This window comes from Pelodiscus sinensis, chromosome 22 (assembly GCF_052426305.1).
Source record: "Pelodiscus sinensis isolate ZL-2025 chromosome 22, ASM5242630v1, whole genome shotgun sequence".
Lineage (NCBI taxonomy): Eukaryota > Metazoa > Chordata > Testudines > Trionychidae > Pelodiscus > Pelodiscus sinensis.
In genome coordinates this window covers 22,616,244-22,638,796 of record NC_143073.1, presented here as the reverse complement: position 1 = coordinate 22,638,796, position 22,553 = coordinate 22,616,244, and the positions used below count along the sequence as shown (strand labels likewise).

General features: G+C 54.2%; 1 protein-coding gene across 3 annotated transcripts; it reads left to right on the top strand.

The window, feature by feature from the left end:
- Window positions 1–397: 397 nt before the first annotated feature.
- LOC142819616 (B-cell receptor CD22-like) lies at window positions 398–20,234 on the top strand. Of its 3 annotated transcripts, XM_075907863.2 has the most exons (9): window positions 428–867; window positions 7,976–8,356; window positions 8,768–9,061; window positions 11,462–11,734; window positions 12,181–12,477; window positions 12,941–13,267; window positions 13,734–13,833; window positions 16,568–16,706; window positions 17,169–20,221. In XM_075907863.2, exons 1-9 carry the CDS (start codon window positions 789–791, stop codon window positions 17,319–17,321), a joined length of 2,043 nt encoding a protein of 680 aa, XP_075763978.2. In that variant the 5' UTR covers window positions 428–788; the 3' UTR covers window positions 17,322–20,221. The 3 variants fall into 3 exon arrangements, with proteins under 3 accessions (XP_089628423.1, XP_075763978.2, XP_075763980.2); XM_089772297.1 differs by lacking the exon at window positions 8,768–9,061 and having other exon boundaries at window positions 398–867; window positions 17,169–20,234; XM_075907865.2 differs by lacking the exon at window positions 12,181–12,477 and having other exon boundaries at window positions 436–867; window positions 17,169–20,219.
- The last annotated feature ends 2,319 nt before the right edge of the window (window positions 20,235–22,553 follow it).

The window sequence follows — 22,553 nt, the reverse complement described above, 5'->3', positions numbered from 1 at the left end:
ACCCCTGATCTAGATGGTGCTTGGTCCTGCCGTGAGGGCAGGGGGCTGGACTCGATGCCTCGTAAGGTCCCTTCCTCTCTTAGGATTCTATAAAAACCGTTTTCTCAAGTGTCCCATGACACCGTGATGCCCACCCGTGACGGCGCCAAGACGCAGCTCTTGGGGGCTGGGCACTGGTGGGTGTTGCTCTGCAGGTGAATTCGTGAGGGGCCGGCAAGTGGAGGACGTCCCAGGCTGGGAATGGGGGGTGGGCAGAGACTTTGCCAGTGATGCAGCATCGCGGGGGCAGGAGGGACATGGCTGGTTCCCAGCCCTGCCTGAACCCTGGCCAGTATCACCTCCTCCCACCATCAAACAGGCAGTCGCCAGCAGCTAGTGTGAAATCAGAGCGGGGTGTCGGGCTGAGGGCACTGGACACCGAGAGACAGCACGGCCCCAGCTCTGTGCTTGCAAGACGGACCCATCCGCCTGCCCCGTGGGAGGCCGGATGGGTTTAGCAGGAAGTGGTTTCCCTAAAGGGGGCAGTCACAGCTGCTGTGGCATTGCACTCGCTGCATGCTCTCACCATTACACCCTTCTCCCTTCCCAGAGCCAGGACTAGAACTCGGGCATCGTGGCTTTGAGCACCTCCTTGCACTAACCATTAAGCCACACTTCCCTGCTCAGCTCATTCCCCCCTTTGGCACTACTGCCTCCTCAGCGAGTGACTTGGGACCCCCTGAAAGGAGCCAATCGGGGTGCCTGGGAGGCCCGGCTGCTGGCTGCCCCCAAAACCGCGGAGCGAGAGGATGTGGGGGCCAGGAGCCGGCCAGACGCCCCCTTGCACCAGGCGAAGCCTCGGAATCCTCCTCGCACTGTTCTGCCAGGGTAAGAGAGAGCCGGGTGGGCAGGAATCCCTCAGCACCGGGGAGAGACCCAGGGTGACTGGCTGCCGAGGGAGCCGTGTCCGTGCAGAGGCTGGGAGCTCTCTGAGCCAGGCCTGGGCAGGCAGACAGCAGCTGGGGGGTGCGCTGGGTCATGCGGCACCAAGTGTGTCTGCTCTTCCCACGCCCGCTGTCGATAACTCCTCTCTCCCTGCCCTGAGTACCGGAGCCCACTCCCCGCCCAGAGCCAGGGAGAGAGCCCAGGAGTCCTGGTCCCCCCCCCAGCCAGCTTTAACCGCTCCACCCCACTGCCTTCCCAGAGTCAGGGAGGGAACCCAGGTATCCTGGCTGTATTTTAAACTCTGCTGCTGCCTCAGTTTCCTTCTATGTAAGGGGTGGAGGGGATTGAAGGGGAGTAAGCAGTTCCCTGGGGTGGAGGCAGAGGCGGGGTCTGTCCTGGGGAGAAATCAGTATGGGAGCAGGGGGGACCCCCATGCCCAATTTCACACCCAGATTTCACCCTAGGCACACGAGCGGTGGGCAAAAGGGGGTTGGGCTGTGACTACCCCAGGTGGGGACAGCAAAGGGGGGACGAGCCCCTGCGGCCAGAGGGATGTGAAGCGGCTGAGTGGAGACGGGGGGGAGGGGGGGCGAGATGGGGATTCCACATGGGGGAGGGGGGAGCGCTGACTCCCATTCAAGCCAGGGCAGAGACAAGCTGTCTCATGTGGGGTGGGGGTGGGGGAGGGCAACGGAGGGTGCTGGCCCCCATCCAGGCTGTTTCAGTTCCCGTCTCTCCAGCCCCACACCTGATCCTGCAGGCTGGCCTTAGGGAAAAGGGCACCTGGGCAAATTTGTATTTTGCTGCCCTCTCTCCCCCATGTCCCCGGCCCCCAGAGGCTCCCTGGGCTTCCCCCGTGTAAGGGAGTCTAGACAGCCCTGTCTTAACCAAAACCACAGTGTCTGCCTTGCCCAAAGGACTGATTTCTAAGAAGCCAAACCCAGGCCTCTCTCAAGGCTGGTGCACGGAGCCCGCAGGCCAGGCTGGGGCGTTGAGGGGCAGGGACGTGCTTTGCACAATTCTGCGTGTTCAGCATAGTTCAGTGTGATCAAGCTGAGAAAATGGGGAGTAAATGGCGACGTTTCGGTTCTGACAAGCAAAAAGCAGAAACAGCCGTAGAACTGCCAACTAAGGGGATAGCTTTGCCACATCCTGAGTAGCAGGATGTCCTGCAGATCAGGGTATCATTGTTATCTTACACAAAATGGAATCAATTGGTCATTAGAATGGCCAAGTCTTGCTTTGCTATAACATGGGCTTAGCAAAAAGAATCAAAGGGAGGTAAAGCAAAGGAAAGCAAAGGACTCACGTACGTACACCAGGTGTAAAGTTCTTGGCTGTGACTTGGAGCAGCGATGGAACAAACTGCTGGCTCAAGTCAATTCTCTGCTCACTCCAAATCAGGGAAGGGTTTGTTAGCCTAGTCCTGGTATGTCTACACTGCAGAGTTTTTTCTAGAGAAATGGGTGTTTTTCTGGAAAAACAATACTTACGTCCACACTGCAAGGCTGTGTCTAGACTGCATCCCTTTTCCGTAAAAGGGATGCAAATTAGACACATCGCAATTGCAAATGAAGCAGGGATTTAAATCCCCCCGCTTCATTTGCATAAACATGGCTGCCGTTTTTTTCCAGCTCGGAGCTTTGCCAGAAAAAAGCTCCAGTCTAGACGGGGAATCTTTCAGAAAATAAACCCTTTTCCAAAGGATCCCTTATTCCTTGTTTTAAGAGGAATAAGGGATCTTTCAGAAAAGGCTTTATTTTCCAAAAGATCCCCGTCTTGACTGGCACTTTTTTCCGGCAAATCCCGGAGCCGGAAAAAAGCGGCAGCCATGTTTATGCAAATGAAGCGGGGGGATTTAAATCCCCGCTTCATTTGCAGTTGCTATGTGTCTAATTTGCATCCCTTTTATGGAAAAGGGATACAGTCTAGACACAGCCCAATTGCGTTCTTTTGTTGGTTGTCTCTTGGGAGCCAAGGAAGACATGTTGTGCATTTCATATGTGGAAACGCATGTGGCTCCGGAGCCCAAAGGTCGAAGCACACATGCGGCTACAAATAGGGCATGGGACGCCGGTTGTCAGGACAGGAGAGAACACAGCTCTGTTGTCTGTCACGTGCAGCTGCGAGGTGTTGGCTGCGGTCGTCCTCAAACTTTGTGTCTGCTTTTCTTGTAAGGGAACGCCAGTTAGTCCTGTCTGCAGCAGCTAGTTCAAATTTTCGAGCTTGAAGGCCTGTCCAATGCAAGCTGGTCTTCAGGTTATCCTTATACCTCCACCTCGGGCGTCCCTGTTTGCGACTAGCACGTACCAGCTCCCTGTAGAACAGCTGCCTCGGGATCCTGCTTTTGTCCATGCGGAGAACATGGCCAGACCATCGAAGCAGGATCTGGAGGATCTTGGCTTCGATGCTTGTGGAACTAGTTCTATCATGCCCTTCTTGGTTAGTAATTCAGTCCTGCCAGCGAACTCGCATGATTGATCGTAGGGAGCGCATGTGGAACTGCTCCATCCGCTTGATGTGCCTACGGGCAGGGTCCATGTTTCTCAGCCATACAAGAGAGAGGTGAGGCCCAAGGCATTATATACGGTGGCTACGTCTACACTGGCACGATTTTCCGGAAATGCTTTTAGTGGAAAAGTTTTCTGTTAAAAGCATTTTTGGAAAAGCGCGTCTAGATTGGCAGGACGCTTTTCCGGACAAGCACTTTTTGCGGAAAAGCGTCCATGACCAATCTAGACGCGCTTTTCCGCAAAAAAGCCCCGATCATCATTTTCACAATCGAGGCTTTTTTACGGAAAACACTACTATGCTGTCTACACTGGCCCTTTTCTGGAACGGTTTTCCCGAAAAAGACTTTTGCCCGAACAGGAGCAGCATAGTTTTTCCGGAAAACCACTGCTGATTTTACATTAGATCGTCAGTGCTTTTCCGGAAATTCAAGCGGCCAGAGGAGACAGCTGGCAAGTTTTTCTGGAAAAGCGGCTGATTTTCTGGAATAACTTGCCAGTGTAGACACAGCCTTGACAGGTGAATATCTTTGTGCTGAAGAACTTTAGTACGCAATCTCCCAAGTGCCTGACTGGCTTTCTGGATCCTCGCTGTAATCTCCTCGTCAAGGTTCCATCACTTGATATTGTGCTTCCCAGGTACTTAAAGCTGCCCCCTCCCTTCAGTTGTGTACCATCCATAGTGCTACACGGCTGTGGAGGAGCACTGTTTGGTGCAGGCTGGAAGAGGACTTCTGTCTTTCCGAGGCTAATTGTGAGACCGAACAGTTATAGAATCATAGAATCATAGAATAATAGGACTGGAAGGGACCTCAAGAGGTCATCGAGTCCAGCCCCCCGCCCTCAAGGCAGGACCAAGTTCCGTCTACACCATCCCTGACAGATGTCTATCTAACCTGTTCTTAAATATCTCCAGAGAGGGAGATTCCACCACCTCCTTTGGCAATTTATTCCAATATTTGACCACCCTGACAGTTAGGAATTTTTTCCTAATGTCCAATCTAAACCTCCCCTGCTGCACTTTAAGCCCATTACTCCTTGTCCTGTCCTCAGAAACCAAGAGGAACAAATTTTCTCCTTCCTCCTTGTGACACCCTTTTAGATATTTGAAAACCGCTATCATGTCCCCCCTTAATCTTCTTTTTTCCAAACTAAACAAGCCCAGTTCATGAAGCCTGGCTTCATAGGTCATGTTCTCTAAACCTTTAATCATTCTTGTCGCTCTTCTCTGTACCCTTTCCAATTTCTCCACATCTTTCTTGAAATGTGGCGCCCAGAACTGGACACAGTACTCCAGCTGAGGCCTAACTAGTGCAGAGTAGAGCGGCAGAATGACTTCACGAGTTTTGCTTACAACACACCTGTTGATACAACCTGTTGATATTTGCTTTTTTTGCAACAGCATCACACTGTTGACTCATATTCAACTTGTGGTCCACTATGACCCCTAGATCCCTTTCCGCCATGCTCCTTCCTAGACAGTCGCTTCCCATCTTGTATGTATGGAACTGATTGTTCCTTCCTAAGTGGAGCACTTTGCATTTCTCTTTATTAAACCTCATCCTGTTTACCTCTGACCATCTCTCTAACTTGCTAAGGTCATTTTGAATTATGTCCCTATCCTCCAAAGAAGTTGCAACCCCACCCAGTTTGGTATCATCTGCAAACTTAATAAGCGTACTCTCTATCCCAATATCTACATCATTGATGAAGATATTGAACAGTACGGGTCCCAAAACAGACCCTTGAGGAACTCCACTTGTTATCCCTTTCCAGCAGGATTTTGAACCGTTAACAACAACTCTCTGACTACGGTTATCCAGCCAATTATGCACCCACCTTATCGTGGCCCTATCTAAGTTATATTTGCCTAGTTTATCAATAAGAATATCATGCGAGACCGTATCAAATGCCTTACTAAAGTCTAGGTATATGACATCCACCGCTTCTCCCTTATCCACAAGGCTCGTTATCTTATCAAAGAAAGCTATCAGATTAGTTTGGCATGACTTGTTCTTCATAAACCCATGCTGGCTATTCCCTATCACTTTATTACCTTCCAAGTGTCTGCATATGATTTCCTTAATTACCTGCTCCATTATCTTTCCTGGGACAGACGTTAAACTCACCGGTCTGTAGTTTCCTGGGTTGTTCTTATTCCCCTTTTTATAGATGGGCACAATATTTGCCCTTTTCCAGTCTTCTGGAATCTCCCCTGTCTGCCATGATTTTTCAAAGATCATAGCTAAAGGCTCAGATACCTCCTCTATCAGCTCCTTGAGTATCCTGGGATGCATTTCATCAGGACCTGGTGACTTGCTGACATCTAACTTTCCTAAGTGATTTTTAACTTGTTCTTTGTGTATCCTATCTTCTAAACTTACCCTCTCTCTGCTTGTATTCACTACGTTAGGCACTCTTCCAGACTTCTCGGTGAAGACCGAAACAAAGAAGTCATTGAGCATCTTCGCCATTTCCAAGTTTCCTGTTACTGCTTCTCCCTCCTCACTGAGCAGTGGGCCTACCCTGTCCTTGGTCTTCCTCTTCCTTTTAATGTATTTATAAAAGGTCTTCTTGTTTCCCTTTATGCCTGTAGCTAGTTTGATCTCATTTTGTGCCTTTGCCTTTCTAATCTTGCCCCTGCATTCCCGTGTTGCTTGCCTATATTCATCCTTTGTTAGTTGTCCTAGTTTCCATTTTTTATAGGACTCCTTTTTTATTTTGAGATCATGCAAGATCTCCTTGTTAAGCCAAGCTGGTCTTTTGCCATATTTTCTATCTTTCCTACACAGCGGAATTGTTTGCTTTTGGGCCCTTAACAACGTCCCTTTGAAATACTTCCAACTCTCCTCAGTTGTTTTTCCCTTCAGTCTTGCTTCCCATGGGACCTTACCTACAATTTCTCTGAGCTTATCAAAATCTGCCTTCCTGAAATCCATTACCTCAATTGTGCTGGTCTCCCTTCTACCTTTCCTTAAGATCATGAACTCTATTATTTCGTGATCACTGTCCCCTATACTGTCTTCCACTTTCAAGTTCTCAACAAGTTCCTCCCTATTTGTTAAAACCAAATCCAGAACAGCGTCTCCTCTGGTAGCTTTTTCAACCTTCTGAAACAGAAAGTTGTCTCCAATGCAGTCCAGAAACTTATTGGATAGCCTGTGCCTCGCTGTGTTAGCTCGCCTCGCTGTGCCTCGCTGTGTTAGTTATGATGCTTCAGCGAATCTGTCAGTGCTTGTCTGCAGGTGGTTCTCCTGGTGTGCCATAAGGGGCAGTCATCAGCAAACAGCGCTGTCGAAAGACGTTTTTGCCGAAGGTCTCTTCCAGAAAAGCTTCTTCCGAAAGACGTCGCCTCCCATTGGCACGAACCCACAGGAAAGGGGCAGAGGGGAGGAGCTCCGGGCTATTCTTGAATGAGGCAGGCAAGCCCTTGTGCTTGCTGTGCACATGGGCTGTCACGCAGGCAGTCCCCTGCCCCGGGGTGCACAGGCAGTGGAAACAGAAACAGCTTAAAAGGGAGCCAGAGAGTGGGATAAGCAAGTGGGGAGAGAGTGCAAGAGAAGTGGGCTGCAGCAGGCAGGGGTGGGGCAGGGCAGATCGTACAGAGAGGGCACAATTGAGGCACTGGTGAAGGTGCCATTAACACTGCCCCTGTTCTGGGGGGAGCGCTGATCCTGCCCATCTCTCCTGTGCACCCGCCTGCCTTCAGGGAGGCAGCCCTGGGGCCCTTGTGTGGGCAGGGTCTGAGGCAGGGGAGCAGGGAGCCAGGGGCCCAGCTGCTGATGGGGGCCCAGTTCAAAGGGCCCCCCAGGAGCTGGAGCAGCAGCCCCCTATCCCTGAGCTCCTCATGGCAAAGCAGCTGATCCCCAGCCTTTCCCCTGCCCCTCCCCCGCACAGGCTGCTTGGGGGGGTTGGTGAGGATGCAGGGGGAGGGGCAGGTAATGGGGGGGGGAGACCCAGGGACTTGGAGGCTGCTCCAGACCCCCAGCTGGGACACAGAAACAAGCTACACACACCTCACGTAGCCCCCCCTCACCTCACCCCCCCACCTCACATCCCCACCTCACACAGCTGCCATCTCACCCCCCCACCTCACACAGCTGTCCTCTCACACACCCCACCTCACACAGCTGCTCACTCGCATCCCCTCCTCACACACCCCACCTCACACAGCTGTCCTCATACCCCTCCCCCCACACACAACCACCCCCTTCGTGCAGCCCCCAGCATCTCCAACCATGGGAGTGTTTCTCTCCCTGCCCCTGACCGACTGCCTGGCCCCGTAGCCCCCATGGGCTCCCCACCCCAACTGAACCCTCCCAACATTGTTGGATGTGCCCAGAGTTGACACGCTATGAACTTCACATGGCAGCACCTCCTCTGGCTCTGCTAGAAGATAACTCTCTGTATCCCTGTTCCGCAGCTGCCCCACCCCAGAGGTGGCTGCATATTGAGCCATCTCTGTGCGGCGTTATGAGTGGCTGTTCCCCTGTTGCTCTGCCCCAGAGGTGGCTGCACCTCAGTGCTTTGTCTCTTTCCAGCTTTGTGTTACAGTGATGTCTCTGCGTCCTGGGGATCCTCGCTCCCTAAGACCATCTGGGCTCTGAAAGGGTCCTGCGTGGTCATCCCCTGCTCATTCACCTACCCCGGGTCCCGCGAGTCCCTGGAGAGGCCATTCCGCGTGACCTGGTACCAGTACCAGAGCCGGGGCTACCCGGAGATCTATAGCAGCAAAGGCCCAGCCAGCGTCCTGCCCGAGTACCAGGCCCGGACAGAGCTGCTGGGGGACCCGGAGACGGGGAACTGCACCCTGAGCCTCAGTCCCGTGAGGAGTGAAGACGCCATGAGCTACTATGTCTGGATCAACCCCGACTCGGTCTCACACCGCTTCTATGACGTCACCGTCCAGCTGGAGGTGGCAGGTGACCGGAGACCCCCCCACCCCACAGGGCAGCACAGAGAGGCGGCGTGGGAGGCTGGCAGCAGAGGTTCCTCCCCAGAGGCAGCCGCATTGCAAACACTCCACCGAGAGGTGGCCACATGTCAGTGGTGGGTGAGGGGTCGCTGGATAAACAGCTCCCACACTCCACCCCAGAAGGGCCGCATCTCAGCTCCGGGGAGGGATCCTGGTATAAACAGCTGCCCTTCCCCAGAGGTGGCTGCATTTCAGCACCAGGTGGGGGTTCCTGAATAGCCAGTCCCTGCTCCTGAAGGGCCATGTCTCAGCACTTGGGAGGGATCCTGGTATAAACAGCTGCCCCTCCCCAGAGGTGGCTGCATCTGGTTTCCCTGGTCACTGAAGCCCATCACACCCTCCCCATCTGTCTCCCCAGACACTCCAGACCCACTGGTGCTGAGTGACCCTGGGGTGCTGATCGAGGGCAACAAAACCACCATCAACTGCTCCATCCGCCACACCTGCCCCTTGACCCCTCCCACCCTGGCTTGGACGCCTGTGCGGGGCAAAGCCGTGAGCAGCCACCAGCAGCTGGCGGGGGGCATCTGGCGGGTGGAGTCGGAGCTGAGCTACACCCCCTCACCCGAGGACCATGGCCGGCACCTGCAGTGCACGGCCACCTTCCCCAACCGGCAGCAGGCCCGCAGCGAGCTGCACCTGCAGGTCAAGTGTGAGTGAGAGACACTAGGGGGCGCTGGGCTCCAGAGGGTGGGGTGAGGTGAGGTGCTGCAGGGGTCGGGATAAGAGTGATAGGGGGTGCTATGCTGTAGGGGGTGGGGTGGGGACACTAGGGGGCGCTGTGCTGCAGGGAGTGGGGTGGGGGCACTAGGGGGTGCTGTGCTGTGTGGGCAGGAAGTCATGGAGGCCCTGTGCTGCAGGGGGTGGGGCGGGGATCAGCAGGCGGTGCTGTGCTGCAGGAGTTGGGGTGGCACTAGGGGGTGCTGTGTTGCGGGGGGTGGGGCGCTGTGCTGTGGGTGGGGGGAGTCCTGGGGGCCCTGTGCTGCAGGGGGTGGAGTGGGGGTCAGCAGAGCTGTTCTGCAGCTGTTCTGTGCTGCAGGAGGCGGGGTGTGGGTCAGTGGGGGGAGGCTGTTTTGTAAAGAACTGACAAAGCCATGCCAGCCACTGGCCTTGCTGGTGCCGGGCTCCGCCACCCAGACATCTGCAGGGAAGGTATCGTCAGGGCTCGCGTGCTGCTTTGCAGACAGTGTTTTATGCCAGGAGGTGGCGAGAGCGCCGGGGGAGGCTGTTCCGGATTTGATGGTAGCAAATAGGCAGGATCTGGTGGAGTCAGAACGTGGAAGGCAGCTTGGGTGCAAGTGACCATGGAGTCCCAGAGTTACAGGCCTAAGGAAGGGTGGAAGCGGGAAGAGCAAAACAGAGACAATGGATTTCAGGAAGGTGGATATTTGGAAACTCAGGGTATGTCCATACTACACGGTTCCGTCGATGGAGCCATGTAGATGGGCTTTGTAGACATAGCAAAATGAAGCGGCGATTTAAAAAATCGCTGCTTCATTTACATCAAAATGGCTGCTGCGCTGAGCCAATCAGCTGTTTGTCGGCTCAGCGCAGTAGTCTGGACGCTCCGCGGTCGACATCAAAAGCCTTTGTCAATTGCACCATTATGCCTCGTGGGATGAGGTTTACTGGGTTTACTGGGGCGGTCGACAAAGGCTTTTCTTGTCGACCGCGGAGTGTCCAGACTACCGCGCTGAGCCGACAAACAGCTGATTGGCACAGTGCAGCAGCCATTTTGATGTAAATGAAGCAGCGATTTTTTAAATCGCCGCTTCATTTTGCTATGTCTACAAAGCTCATCTACGGGGCTCCATCGACGGAGCCAAGATGTAGTGTAGACATACCCGCAGAGAAGTCAATAGGACAAAGTTTAATAAGGACAAATGCAAAGTGCTCCACTTAGAAAGGAACAATCCACGTCACACCTACAGAACGGGAAGTGACTGTCTAGGAAGGAGACCGGCAGAAAGGGATCTAGGGGTCATAGTGGACCACAAGCTTAATAAGAGTTAATGGTGTGATGTTGTTGCATAAAAACCCCACCTGATTCTGTGATGTATTAACAGGAGTGTTGTGCGCAAGACACGAGGAGTCATTCTTCCGCTCTACTCTGTGCTGATTAGGCCTCCATTGGAGTCTTGTGTCCAGTTCTGGGCACCACGTTTCAAGAAAGATGTCGAGAAATTTGAGAAGGGCCAGAGAAGAGCAACAAGAATGGCGAAAGGTCTAGAGAACATGAGCTGAGAGGGCAGACTGAAAGAATTGGGTTTGTTTAGTTTAGAAAAGAGAAGACGGAGAGGGACATGAGAGCCGTTTTCAAGTATCTGAGGGTATGTCTACACTAGCTGGGTAGTTCGAGTTAGGTAGGCAAATGAGGGCAACCGGAGTTGCAAATGAAGCCCAGGATTTAAATATCCCAGGCTTCATTTGCATCTTCCCGGGTGCCGCCATTTTTAAATCCGCCTTAGTCCGAACTCCGTGCCACAAGGAGTAACGGTAGTTTGAATTAGAGATCCTAATTCGAACTACCTACTCCGTGCCGCACGTAGCCGCAGTCACGGAGTTCGGACTAAGGGGGATTTAAAAATGGCAGCGCCCGGGAAGATGCAAATGAAGCCTGGGATATTTAAATCCCGGGCTTCATTTGCAACTCCGGTTGCCCTCATTTGCCTACCTACCTCGAACTACCCAGCTAGTGTAGACATACCCTAAAAGGTTGTCACAAGGAGGAGAGAGAAAAATTGTTCCCCTTGGCCTCTGATGGCAGGACAAGAAGCAATGGGCTTAAACTGCAGCCAGGGAGGTTGAGGTTGGACATCAGGAAAAACTTCCTGTCGGGCTGGTTAAATACGGGAATAAATCGCCCAGGGGGGTTATGGAATCTCCATCCCTGGAGATATTTCAGCGCAGGCTGGACACGCCCCTGTCAGGGATGGTCTAGATGGTGCTTGGTCCTTCCGTGCAGGCAGGAGCTGGACTCGATGCCTCTCGAGGTCGTGCCAGTTCTAGCGTTCTGAGAGTCTGTGGTTCTAACGAGCTCCCCTCCCCCCAGATCGCCCGCGGGGCACGACGGTGACCGTGCTGGGGCCGGCCCAGCTGAAGGAAGGCGACAGCGTCACCCTGAGATGCACCAGCCAGAGCAACCCGCCGGCCACCGGTTACCGCTGGTTCCAGGGGACACGCCGGGTCCCGCAGCGTGGGCTGGGCCGGGGCTCCGAGCTGCGGGTGCCGGCCGTGGGGCGCCAATCGGGGCCCTACCGTTGCGCCGCCGAGAACGAGATAGGCCTGGGGGAGGACTCACCCGCGGTGCATCTCGACGTGCAGTGTGAGAGGCAGTGGGGCCCGGACCCTGCCTCTGGGGCACCCGCTCCCCTCTGGCCCCAGGGGGCGGGGCTCACTCAAGGGAATGGGGCCCAAAGTTTTTCCCCTCTATGGGGAACTAGTCCTGATCTAGCACGGGCAGGAGTAGTGGGGAAGAGGAGGGAGAGGCAGACTGAGGTGGGCCGGGAAAGGGGGCTGGGGCCTTTCCCCTCTGCAGAGGGCCAGCCCCGATCCAGCCCCATAACGGGACATTGGCTGGCTCAGGGGGCCAGGGAACAGTGAAATGGACTGTTCCTTCTAGGGTCACTGGTCTTGATTCACCCCAGGGTGGGGGGCTGGCTCAGGGGGTGGGGAATGCGGCCCATAGGGAGCACTGACCCCAATGCAGCCGATCTGGGTGCTGCCGGGGGATCTGGCTCCCTGCCCCACACGCCCTGTGTCCCGTTGCAGATGCACCAGAGCTGCTGCCGGGGGGGAACTGCACGGTGTGGGGCAGCAGGTCCGGGGGGGCGGCCACATGTTACTGTGCGGCCGAGGGGAACCCCCCGCCCCGCCTCCAGTGGCGCCTGCCCAACCGCACCCTCCTCGGGGACTTCAAGGGCCCTGAGCTGCGGGCCACGTCCTGGGTGCGAGGCCCAGCCGTGAGCGGGGAGCTGCAGGGCCCGGCCGGGGCTCTGGCCAACGTGTCCTGCGCCGCCGCCAACGCCCACGGGCAGAGCCAGGCTGAGCTGCCCCTGGTGCCTGCAGGTATTGGGGACTTTCCCGACACGCCTGCAGGTACAGGGATGCGCGGGGGACTGGGTGTGGGGCGGTGAGAACCGCAGCTGCCGCTGTACATGCCACTACCCGGCCATATGCTACACGGCTGATGTAGCTGTGGTGGTGTGTGGGGAGCATGGGGCAGGGGGCTGGGCATTGGGGTGCTCTGCTACTGTAATTACTGACGTGTGCACCCATGTCTGTCATTACCGTAATTCCCCTCTGCAGAGGGCCAGCCCAGATCCAGCCCCATAACGGGACATTGGCTGGCTCAGGGGGCAGTGAAATGGCCTGTTCCTTCTAGGGTCACTAGTCTTGATGCACTCCAGGGTGGAGGAGGCTCAGGGGGTGGGGAATGTGGCCCTTAGGGAGCACTGACCCCAATGCAGCTGATCTGGGCGCTGCCGGGGGATCTGGCTCCCTGCCCCACACGCCCTGTGTCCCGTTGCAGACGCACCGGAGCTGCTGCCGGGGGGGAACTGCACGGTGTGGGGCAGCAGGCCCGGGGGGACGGCAACATGTTACTGCGCAGCCGAGGGGAACCCCCCGCCCCGCCTCCAGTGGCGCCTGCCCAACCGCACCGTCCCCGGGGACTTCGAGGGCCCTGAGCTGCGGGCCAAGTCCTGGGCGCAAGGCCCGGCCGTGAGCGGGGAGCTGCAGGGCCCGGCCGGGGCCCTGACCAACGTGTCCTGCGCCGCCGCCAACGCCCACGGGCAGAGCCAGGCTGAGCTGCCCCTGGTGCCTGCAGATACCGGGGACCTTCCCGACACGCCCGCAGGTACAGGGATGGGCGGGGGACTGGGTGTGGGGCGGTGAGAACCACAACTGCCGCTGTACATGCCACTACCGGGGCATATGCTACATGGCTGATGTAGCTGTGGTGGTGTGTGGGGAGCATGGGGCAGGGGGCTGGGCATTGGGGTGCTCTGCTACTGTAATTACTGACGTGCACCCATGTCTGTCATTACCGTAATTCCTTTGATATACAGATTGGTCCAAGTAAAAGTTGCCATTTATTTATTATAGCCTGAGAGTGGGGGTGAGATTACTGTATAGTCTCACAAATAGAAGGCACCCTTCTAATTTACGCTAGGGCCAGGTTAACCCAGGAACTGCTGAGTAGCTAGTGCGCCCTTACCCTATTTGCATAGCTATATGCACGATGACTACAAGGCGTCCCCCTAATTTAGCCCGATACCGTTAATCCCACTACTGACACCAGCTGTGTCCATCTCTCTCCTCAGGGAACAATAATCTGCTGTTCATTCTCTCCGGTGGAGTCATCGGTGGTGTTCTGCTCCTCTCGGTGCTGGCGATTGTGGTCTGCAAGGTAGCCAGAACCAGGTGAGGGCCCCGGGCCAGGGCCTTGGAGGTCTCATGGTTTAGCCACAAAGAGGCTTTGTGGGCCACGGTTCTCACTCAGCACCAGGGGACGCAGCACGTCCGGCATGAGAAAGGGCACAAGGGGAGGCAGGGGTGAATGTGCAGCCTGGTGCGCGGCACCAACAGGAAGGAGGTAGCTAGCTGGGGCACTCGACAGCAGGAGGAGGTGGGGCAACTCCCAGCTGGGCTCCCGGGTTCTCTTGTGATAGGCAGCTGGCAGGTGCAAGGGGCTGGCTGGGGTGCCCCCCTGGTCTGGGACAGTCTGAGCCACCTTCTCGGTGCCATTTAGGGAGGGCTGAAGCTCACCCCTCCTCCTCCAGATGCTGCCTGTTGTTCCCCCTCCTGTCAGTGTCAGGGAGCCCCCCCAACTCGAACCCTGACTCCTGCACCCCCCCCCACACTCCCTGCCCTGAGCCTCCCACCTGACACCCCCCAATCTCCTGCCCTCAGCGCCCCACACTCCACCCCACAGTTACATTTCTTACAGGTACTGTCAAATCACAACCCCACCACCTCTGCCGTGAAGCCCCCCCCCCCTTTCCCAGGGGATGCAGTTTAATAGTGCCAGTAAGAAATCGCATCTACTTTCACCCGTGAGTGGAGGGCAGACAGAGAGGCCCAGAGACCTGGCTGAGGAAGACTGAGGGGGGTGGATTCATTAGCCCTGTCACGACTGTTCCCCACTCTGGCGCCCTGAGTGCAGAAGGTAGGGGCCTGTGTGATGGGATGGGCCATGTCTGGGTACCACTAAGGGCGTCAGCTCAGGGCAAATTGCTCAGAACCAGCCCTGGGCCTTCCACACAGGCGAGGGGTTATAGAACCCAATCTCACCTACCCCGAACAGATCCTCCCAATCCCAAAGAACCAGCCACAGCCGGTCAATTAACACTCTGGATCTTACCCACAAGAGCACGCTGGGCCGATCCTTTAGAATCTACAATCTAAAGGTGTATTAACAAAAGAAAAGCAGGAGAGTGAGGTTGTTAAGGAGGATACATCACATGCAGCAGTCACCAGGTTCTCGAAGCAGGCTCTTAGCAGAGATGTTACAAACTGCTAGCTTAGAAGTCTCTGGTGCACATCCTGTGTCAGGATGGGTCAGCAAACCTTCCCGGCTCCCTGTCCCTCGCAAGGCTGCATCTGGGATCAGTACCAAGATTGAAGCTGAAATGGAGACAGCTTCATGGTACTTATATATCTCTGGTGTCTCCCAAACTGGAGTTGGTCACATGATAAAAGCTATATCTAGATTACGCTGACGTTCGGAAAGAGGATATGTAAGTTCTGAGAGAATTTGCATATTTTCTTCCGGTCTCTCTTTCAAAAGCAGGGCTTTCGAAAGGGAAAGTAGTCGGGACAAGGGTTTTTTTTTGGCAAACTCCCTTCCTCTTTTTCGGAAAGCCACGTAAACCTCATTTTTGGAGGAAGAGCGGCTTTTTGAAAAAGGTGGGGGATTGCCAAAAAAAACTCATCCCGCAGAATTTGCACATCCTCTTTTGGAACTTTGGGCTAGTCTAGACGAGCCCCAAGTGACCTATCTGTGTTTCACATGCCAGTAGCCATGCAGTACTGGCCAGCAGTGCTAATTAGCATAGCCATTTAATGAACAATCCTTCCTCTCAATAGGCGGTCCAGGCCTGTTGCTTGCTCCCAGACAGAGAACATTCACAATACAAGAACAGATCTTCACATACAAACATCATAGAAGCACATGAGTAGCATACCCAGAATCTGTAGATTAAAAGCTTTCGTTTGACACCTCACATGGCTACTTTGCACAGAATTTGGGGCAAACACCGCCCCCCTCTCCATGGGGAAGCAGTGATCTGTCTGCTTCCTTTAAAATCCAATAATGTGACAGCCTGCAAGAAACCTTCAAATACTTTCCCTCTATCGGCTTCTGTTTTAAAAACTTCCCACAGTCACAGGTTCCCAGGCCTTGACAGGTAGTTGCCTCCACCCAAGGGGAAAAAAACCCAACAACCCTTTCTTCTTGAATCTAGAAGTAAAACACTCGGGAACTTGAAAGCAAAGAAAATAACCGGAGCGCATCGAACTAGGCATTCCCTATCTACTCACATATCCATGCTTTAAGGTCCAGTCCATTTGCATGTCCAATATTCCTTGCAGACATGGTAGTTCTTCCTGGTTCCATTCATCTTGTTTTCCCAGGTCCTGGCTTAAAACTCGCACACGAAGAAAAATCAAACAGGATTTTTTTCATTTCAGATCTCTACACCTTCCCCCATTAGCTCTCCTGGCTCCCTGACAACACCTCCTAGATACTCGCATTTAACCCTTTGGTTACGGAATGCTGGATGTTCAGAAAAGACCAGCTCTCCTCCCATCTATCCCACGGACACAATGAGAAACCCATGGAAAGTGGGCCACTGCGTGGGGATTGGATAGAATCTGGCTGCTTTTCTGTAGTATGAGGTTCCTCTAAGAAAGAACTAGCCCATGAGACTTCCTGCCACTGGGGATTAGCAGGGTTAACCTGTGGGACTCCTTGCCACTAGATATTATCAGTGTTAACCCAGAGGACCCCTTTTGCTAAATGGTACAACAGTTAGCCCATGGGACTCCCTGCCATTGGGTATTGGTTGTGTTAACCTCTGGTACTGGCTGCTGCGGGGTGGACTCCTCGACAGCTCCAAGGCTGTGGGAACCGAGGTAAAGCCGTTCCCTCCTGCAGGAAAGACGGAAAGGAGGGTCCCTCAAGACACAATAATGGAGGCAACGGGGAGCAGCAGCCATCCCCCAAAGGGGGGAAGCCCACAAAGGTGAAGAAAGAGGAGCAGTGCAACCTGTACAAGCCCAGAACAGGTGGAGAGGTGAGGGACACCAGGGCCGAATACTTCCCCTGTCACCCTCAGGGCTAAGCCGGGAGGGACCTGCTTGTTCCCTGGATGGGTGGGGGATCTCTCCTGGCAGGCAGAGCTGGCCCCAATACCCCCGCAGAGCACTAGGGGGCGCTCTTCAGACTGTCATCATTGAGGTACAGGCCAAGGCATTCAAGTGCTCCTGGTAACCAGACGTCTCCCTGGTTTGTCAGAGCTGCGGGGTCGTGGATCCCACTGTCCTGGCCAGGATCCCAGATCGTTAATTACATTTGCCTTCCTAAAAACCACTTGGTTGCCATAGATGCATTACTCTTCCTTTCCTGCCCCGGCCACCATTACGGTAGCATGTGAGCTATCCCTATGTGGTGTTATGTGGGGCTCTTCCCCCAGCTGTCCCACCCCACATGTGGCTGCACCTCAGTCACCATGTGAGTCAACCCTTCCTCTTTGCAGCCTCAGGTGCTGGACACTGCCGACTACGAGGCCATAGAGCAAGAGAAAAACTGTGAGAATTTAGCAGCAGGAGGAGATGAAGTTTATGAGAACATGGACTATTTGAAGCCACACTTGCTGTCTGACCAGGAAATCGTCTACTCCAATGTCTAACCCTAGAGCGGGAGGGGAAGAGCTGACAGTGCTTCTAAATCTCTCTTCTACTTAAACACATGCTTGTCTTGCTAGGGGTAATAGGAGCTAGAGCTGTGGGGGTGAGCGGTGGGATGGCTGGTGGCAACATGGTGGGGGAAGTGGGATACGCCTAGAACCAACACATGTCAGCAACTAAGTTAAGATATAGAGTTACTGAGAGCAACACGATGTGTTATAGAGATGTGTTGTGTTCTGTTGTGTTATAGAGATGTGTTGTGTTATAGTGAGGGGAATGCTAAGAAGAGAGGATTGTTCTACCTTCTCTAATTTCCTGAGTTAAAAAAATCTCCCAAATATCCTGGAAGGGGAAAATCTTAGGGCCTGGAAAGGTGTTATGTCGGGCTATTCCCCCAGCTGTCCCACTAATACCCAGGGCAAGGGTAAAGGGGGTGACTTGAAAAACTGGTTTATGAAAGAACTGATCATACCTGTTATGAAGTGCAATTTATTGCCAGATTTAAGTGTTAACCCCTGGGACTCCTTGCCGCTGGGTATTAGTTACCTAATCACTGCTGCAGCACTTAAAGGGGCGATATTTCACCCACTTTTCCTTTCTAAATCTTGAGCTTCATCCCAGCTGCTTTGTGCAAAACTGGTGGTAGATTTTGCTGTAAGTTTTTCAAAATACAGGTACCTATTTTTGGACTTTCAATGTGTTCACAGTGGTTTGATTATATTATCATACTGGGGTTAACCTGTGGCACACCCTGCCATTGGGTGGTAGCATGGTTACCTCTGGAACTCTCTGCCGCTAGTTATTAACAAGACTTCCTGCCATGGGGTATCAATAGGGCTTGTCTGCATTCCTTCCTGCCTGTGGGAATTAGTGGTGTTAACCCTGGGGATTCCCTGCTTCTTGTTATTAGTAGATTTATCTTGTGAGGTTATATCAGTGTTAACCCATGGAACTCACTGCTGAAAAGTAGTTGTTATAGTTAAATTCCATGCCAGTCTCACGAGTAACAGGGGAGTGGGGCCCGGGGTCTGTTCCCCTCTCAGCAGTACCAGCTCTGATCTGGCCCGGGGCAGGGGACTGGCTGGCTTAGTGGGGCAGGGATTGGGACATGGGGTCTCTCCCCTTGGGGGGAGCATTGGCTGTGGAATTGGACCTGCTGGTTGGGCAGACCAGGGGGGTTGAGGTGGGGTTGAAATGGAATCTTCCCCCCATCCCCTGGGTGCTCCCATGAGGCCACCCGAGAACAAGAGGCACCATCTGCGCCTAGCATGGGGTGGAGCTAACCCTTCGAGGGAGGATTCGCTACAGAGAGCCGGGGTGAGGATGCCGGGGTGGGAGAAGGGTCTATTCAAAACTCAGTTGCTCTGGCGACCCCACAGCAGTGCCCAGAATAGAGCAACTGTGCAGCGCTTCACCCTGCCCTCCCCTCCAGGTTCCCGGTAGCCAGCGGTTATGGGTTCTCCCAGGCATGTGCTCATGTTGGCCACCTGCAGCTGCTGGACTGATCCTCTGGGGACTTGCCATCCTGTGTGAAAGCAGCACAGCTCGGTCGCCAAGCCCCCAGCAGGGAGTTCCACAGGTTAACAGTCAGGCTGGCTGGCTGGCTGGCTGTGCCTGAAGAAGCACCTCCTCAAGTTCACACTGAACCTGCTGCCTCATTTCAGCAGGTGCCTCCTGGCTCACGTCTTATGTGCAGAGCCAAACATTTCCTCCCTTGTGTTCTCTGCTCCTGTCCCGCTCTGAGAATCAGAGAATCCCAGGGCGGGCAGAGACCTCAAGAGTCAAGTCCATCACCCTGCCCAAAGCAGGACCAACCCCAACTCCATCATCCCAGCCAGAGCTCTGTCCAGCCGAGGCTTAAACACCCCTAGGGATGGAGATTCCACCCCCTCCCTAGGGAACCGAGCTCAGCGCTTCCCCACCCTCCTAGGGAAATAGTTTATCCTAATATCCAACCTAGAGCTTCCCTGCCACAACTTGGGACCATTGCTCCTTGTTCTGCCACCGCTGAGAACAGCCTCTCTCAACCCTCGTTGGACTCTCCCTTTAGGATCTTGAAGGCTGCTACCAAATCACTAAACAAGCCCAAATCCCTCAGCCTCTCCTCGCAGGTCATGTGCTCCAGCCCCTCATCATTTTCATTGCCCTCCGCTGGACCCTCTCCAATGCGCCCACATCCTTTCTCTAGTGGGGGGGGGGAGGCCTAGAACTGGACGCAATACTCCAGATGTGGCCTCCCCAGAGCCGAACAAAGGGGAACAATCACTTCTGTAGATCTGCTGGCAATGCAGCTCCTAGTACAACCTAATATGTCATTAACCTTCTTGGCTACAAGGGCTCCCTGTTGACTCATGTCCAGTTTCTGTTCCCCTCTTAGGGTATGTCTACACTACAGCACTAATTCGAATTAACTTAATTCGAATTAGTTAGTTCGAACTAAGCTAATTCGAACTAGTGCATCTAGACCTAAAAACTAGTTCGAATTAGCATTTTGCTAATTCGAACTAGCATGTCCTAATTGAGTGGACCCTGAACCGAAATTAAGGCTGGCCGGAAGCAGTGCCGGCAGGGCATCAGATTAGGATTTAGAGCGTGAAGCTGCTGTCTCAGGCTAGCCAAGGGCTGTGCTTAAAGGGACCTGACCCCGATCCCAGACAGACAGTTCTCAGGGGTTCACCGCTTGCAAAGCAGTCCTGGCTTGGAGTGCCCTGAGTGCCCACACTCGGCATATCACAGCACTTGGCCATCAGCCTGGCTGCACTTGTCACAGACTGCCATCCGGGGCGGTCAATCGGGGGGCTGCAGGAGAGGTTCCACCCCGAGGAGCCCGCAGAGCCACCCCAGTCCTCCTCATCGGAGGCTCATACCCCATTCCTCCCTCACCTCCTTCCACTTACCCATCTCTAGCCCCCCTTCCTGATGTACAAAATAAAGGACACATGTGGTCAAAAATAGAAACTCTCTTTATTTTACAAAACTGGGGGAGACTGGGAAAAGGAGGTGGGAGAGGGGAAGAGAGAGGGTGGGAGAGGGGAGGGCAACTAAAATGATGAGGGGTTTGGAACAGGTCCCATATGAAGAGAGGCTAAAGAGACTAGGACTTTTCAGCTTAGAAAAGAGGAGACTGAGGGGGGATATGATAGAGATCTATAAAAGAATGAGTGGTGTGGAGAGGGTGCATAAAGAAAAGTTCTTCATTAGTTCCCATAATAGAAGGACTAGAGGACACCAAAGGAAAGGAATGGGTAGCAGGCTTCAGACTAGTAACAGAAAGTTCTTCTTCACAAAGCAAATAGTCAACCTGTGGAACTCCTTGCTGCAGGAGGCTGTGAAGGCTAGAACTAGAACAGAGTTTAAAGAGAAGTTAGATAAAGTCTTAGAGGTTGGGTCCATGGAGTGCTATTAGCCAGAGGGTAGGAATGGTGTCCCTGGCCTTTGTTTGTGGAAGGCTGGAGATGGATGGCACGAGACAAATGGCTTGGTCGTTTTCTTTGGTCCATCCCCTCCAGGGTACCTGGTGTTGGCCGCTGTTGGCAGACAGGCTACTGGGCTAGATGGACCTTTGGTCTGACCCAGTACGGCCGTTCTTATGTTTTTATGTTCTAAGCTCAGGGCTCAGGGTCGGGGTCTCACTCGACCACCCTGATTTTCATGCAAACCTGCTCCTGGGTGGCCAGGCTGGCAGCTCTCCTGCCCTAGACGGCCACTTTCCTGTGCCTAGTGCGGAGGTCATGGACGTTGGAGGCTTCCCCCCAAACCTAAATGAAGTACACGATGTCCACACTAGACCAGGCGGGGGCCCGCCTCTTGCCGCCCCAGGCAGGCTCTCGGGAGCCGCCAGCCTGGTTCCGGGAAGAGGCAGAGGGCTGGGTGGCAGCAGGTGGCTGGCTCGAGCCATGCCAGGTACAGGGTCTGCTGGCTGGGTGCTGGCAGGCTTGCACCTGGCACGGGCACCGTAGCCAGACTGTGCTCCTCTAAGGGCTCCGGGGCGGGGAGGGGGGCAGACGAGTTTCCCTGGTGGTGCCCAGGGTGGCCACCAGGGCAAGCTGGGGAGGGCTAGCCTCCCACTAGTTCGAATTAAGTGGCTACAGAGCCCTTAATTCGAACTACTTAATTCGAACTAGGCGTTAGTCCTCGTAGAATGAGGTTTACCTAGTTCGAATTAAGCGCTCTTCTAGTTCGAATTAAGTTCGAACTAGTGGTTCGCGTGTGTAGTGCCTATCAAAGTTAATTCGAACTAATGTCTGTTAGTTCGAATTAACTTTGTAGTGTAGACATACCCTTACAGACTGCAGCACATCCTCTGTTCTGAGCTCACAGGGGACACGTCGCCAACCCTCCACCACCCGCGCTGCTTCCTTGGAGCCGTTCTGGGAGCTGGGGGAGGACAGACCCGCCGGCTGCACTCTAAGGACAGGCGGGCACCCCGCACATTTCTACTGTGGCCTTAGGCGATTCGCTCACCATTTCCTGCCCCATGAGTATTTCCACTGAGAGTGACGCTGATGGAGCCCCGCCCATGATGGTGCGAAGATCTGTCAGCAGCGATATCACTCCAGTGGCTGCAAGTGAAGAGGAAGGGCTAATAATAAACCCTAAGTGAACATTCTCTGAGCGAAGTTGAGCTAAAGAGTCAAAGAAAATCAAGGGGAAGGATCTGGAAACAGAGCTAAGAAAGTCCCAGAAATAGTGATCTGTTCCTCACCCCCAGTTGGGGGGCTGGAGTGAGACTGTGGGGCACAAGTGGGGCACACTGACATTCACACAGAGCGTGGGCTGGCCAAGTGACAACCTGCCCCTCCTATGTTCATCCATGTTCATAAAACCATGATAATGCTAGGACAGTGTGAGCCCTGTGGGGTATCATACAAAAACTCATAAGTCGCTGAACATTATGGTCCTGGTGAAATGCAGGAGGCAACACTTTAAGAATGCCTGGCTGTGAAGAAGGTATTGCCAGGAGGGCTTTGGCTTCCTCAACCACGGGATGCTATTCCCGGTAGGACTGCTAGGCAGAGATGGCGTTCATCTCATAAGCAGGGGGAAGACCATATTTGGACACGGACTGGCTAACCTAGTGAGGAGGGCTTTATGCTTGGTTCGATGGGGACAGGTGAGAAAAGCCCACAGGTAAGTGGAGAAGATGGAGACCTGGGAGATGGGTCAGAAATGGGAGGGAGCATGGGCCATAATGGCAAAGAGAAAGGAGGGTCAGGGCAAAACTGGGAGGCAAG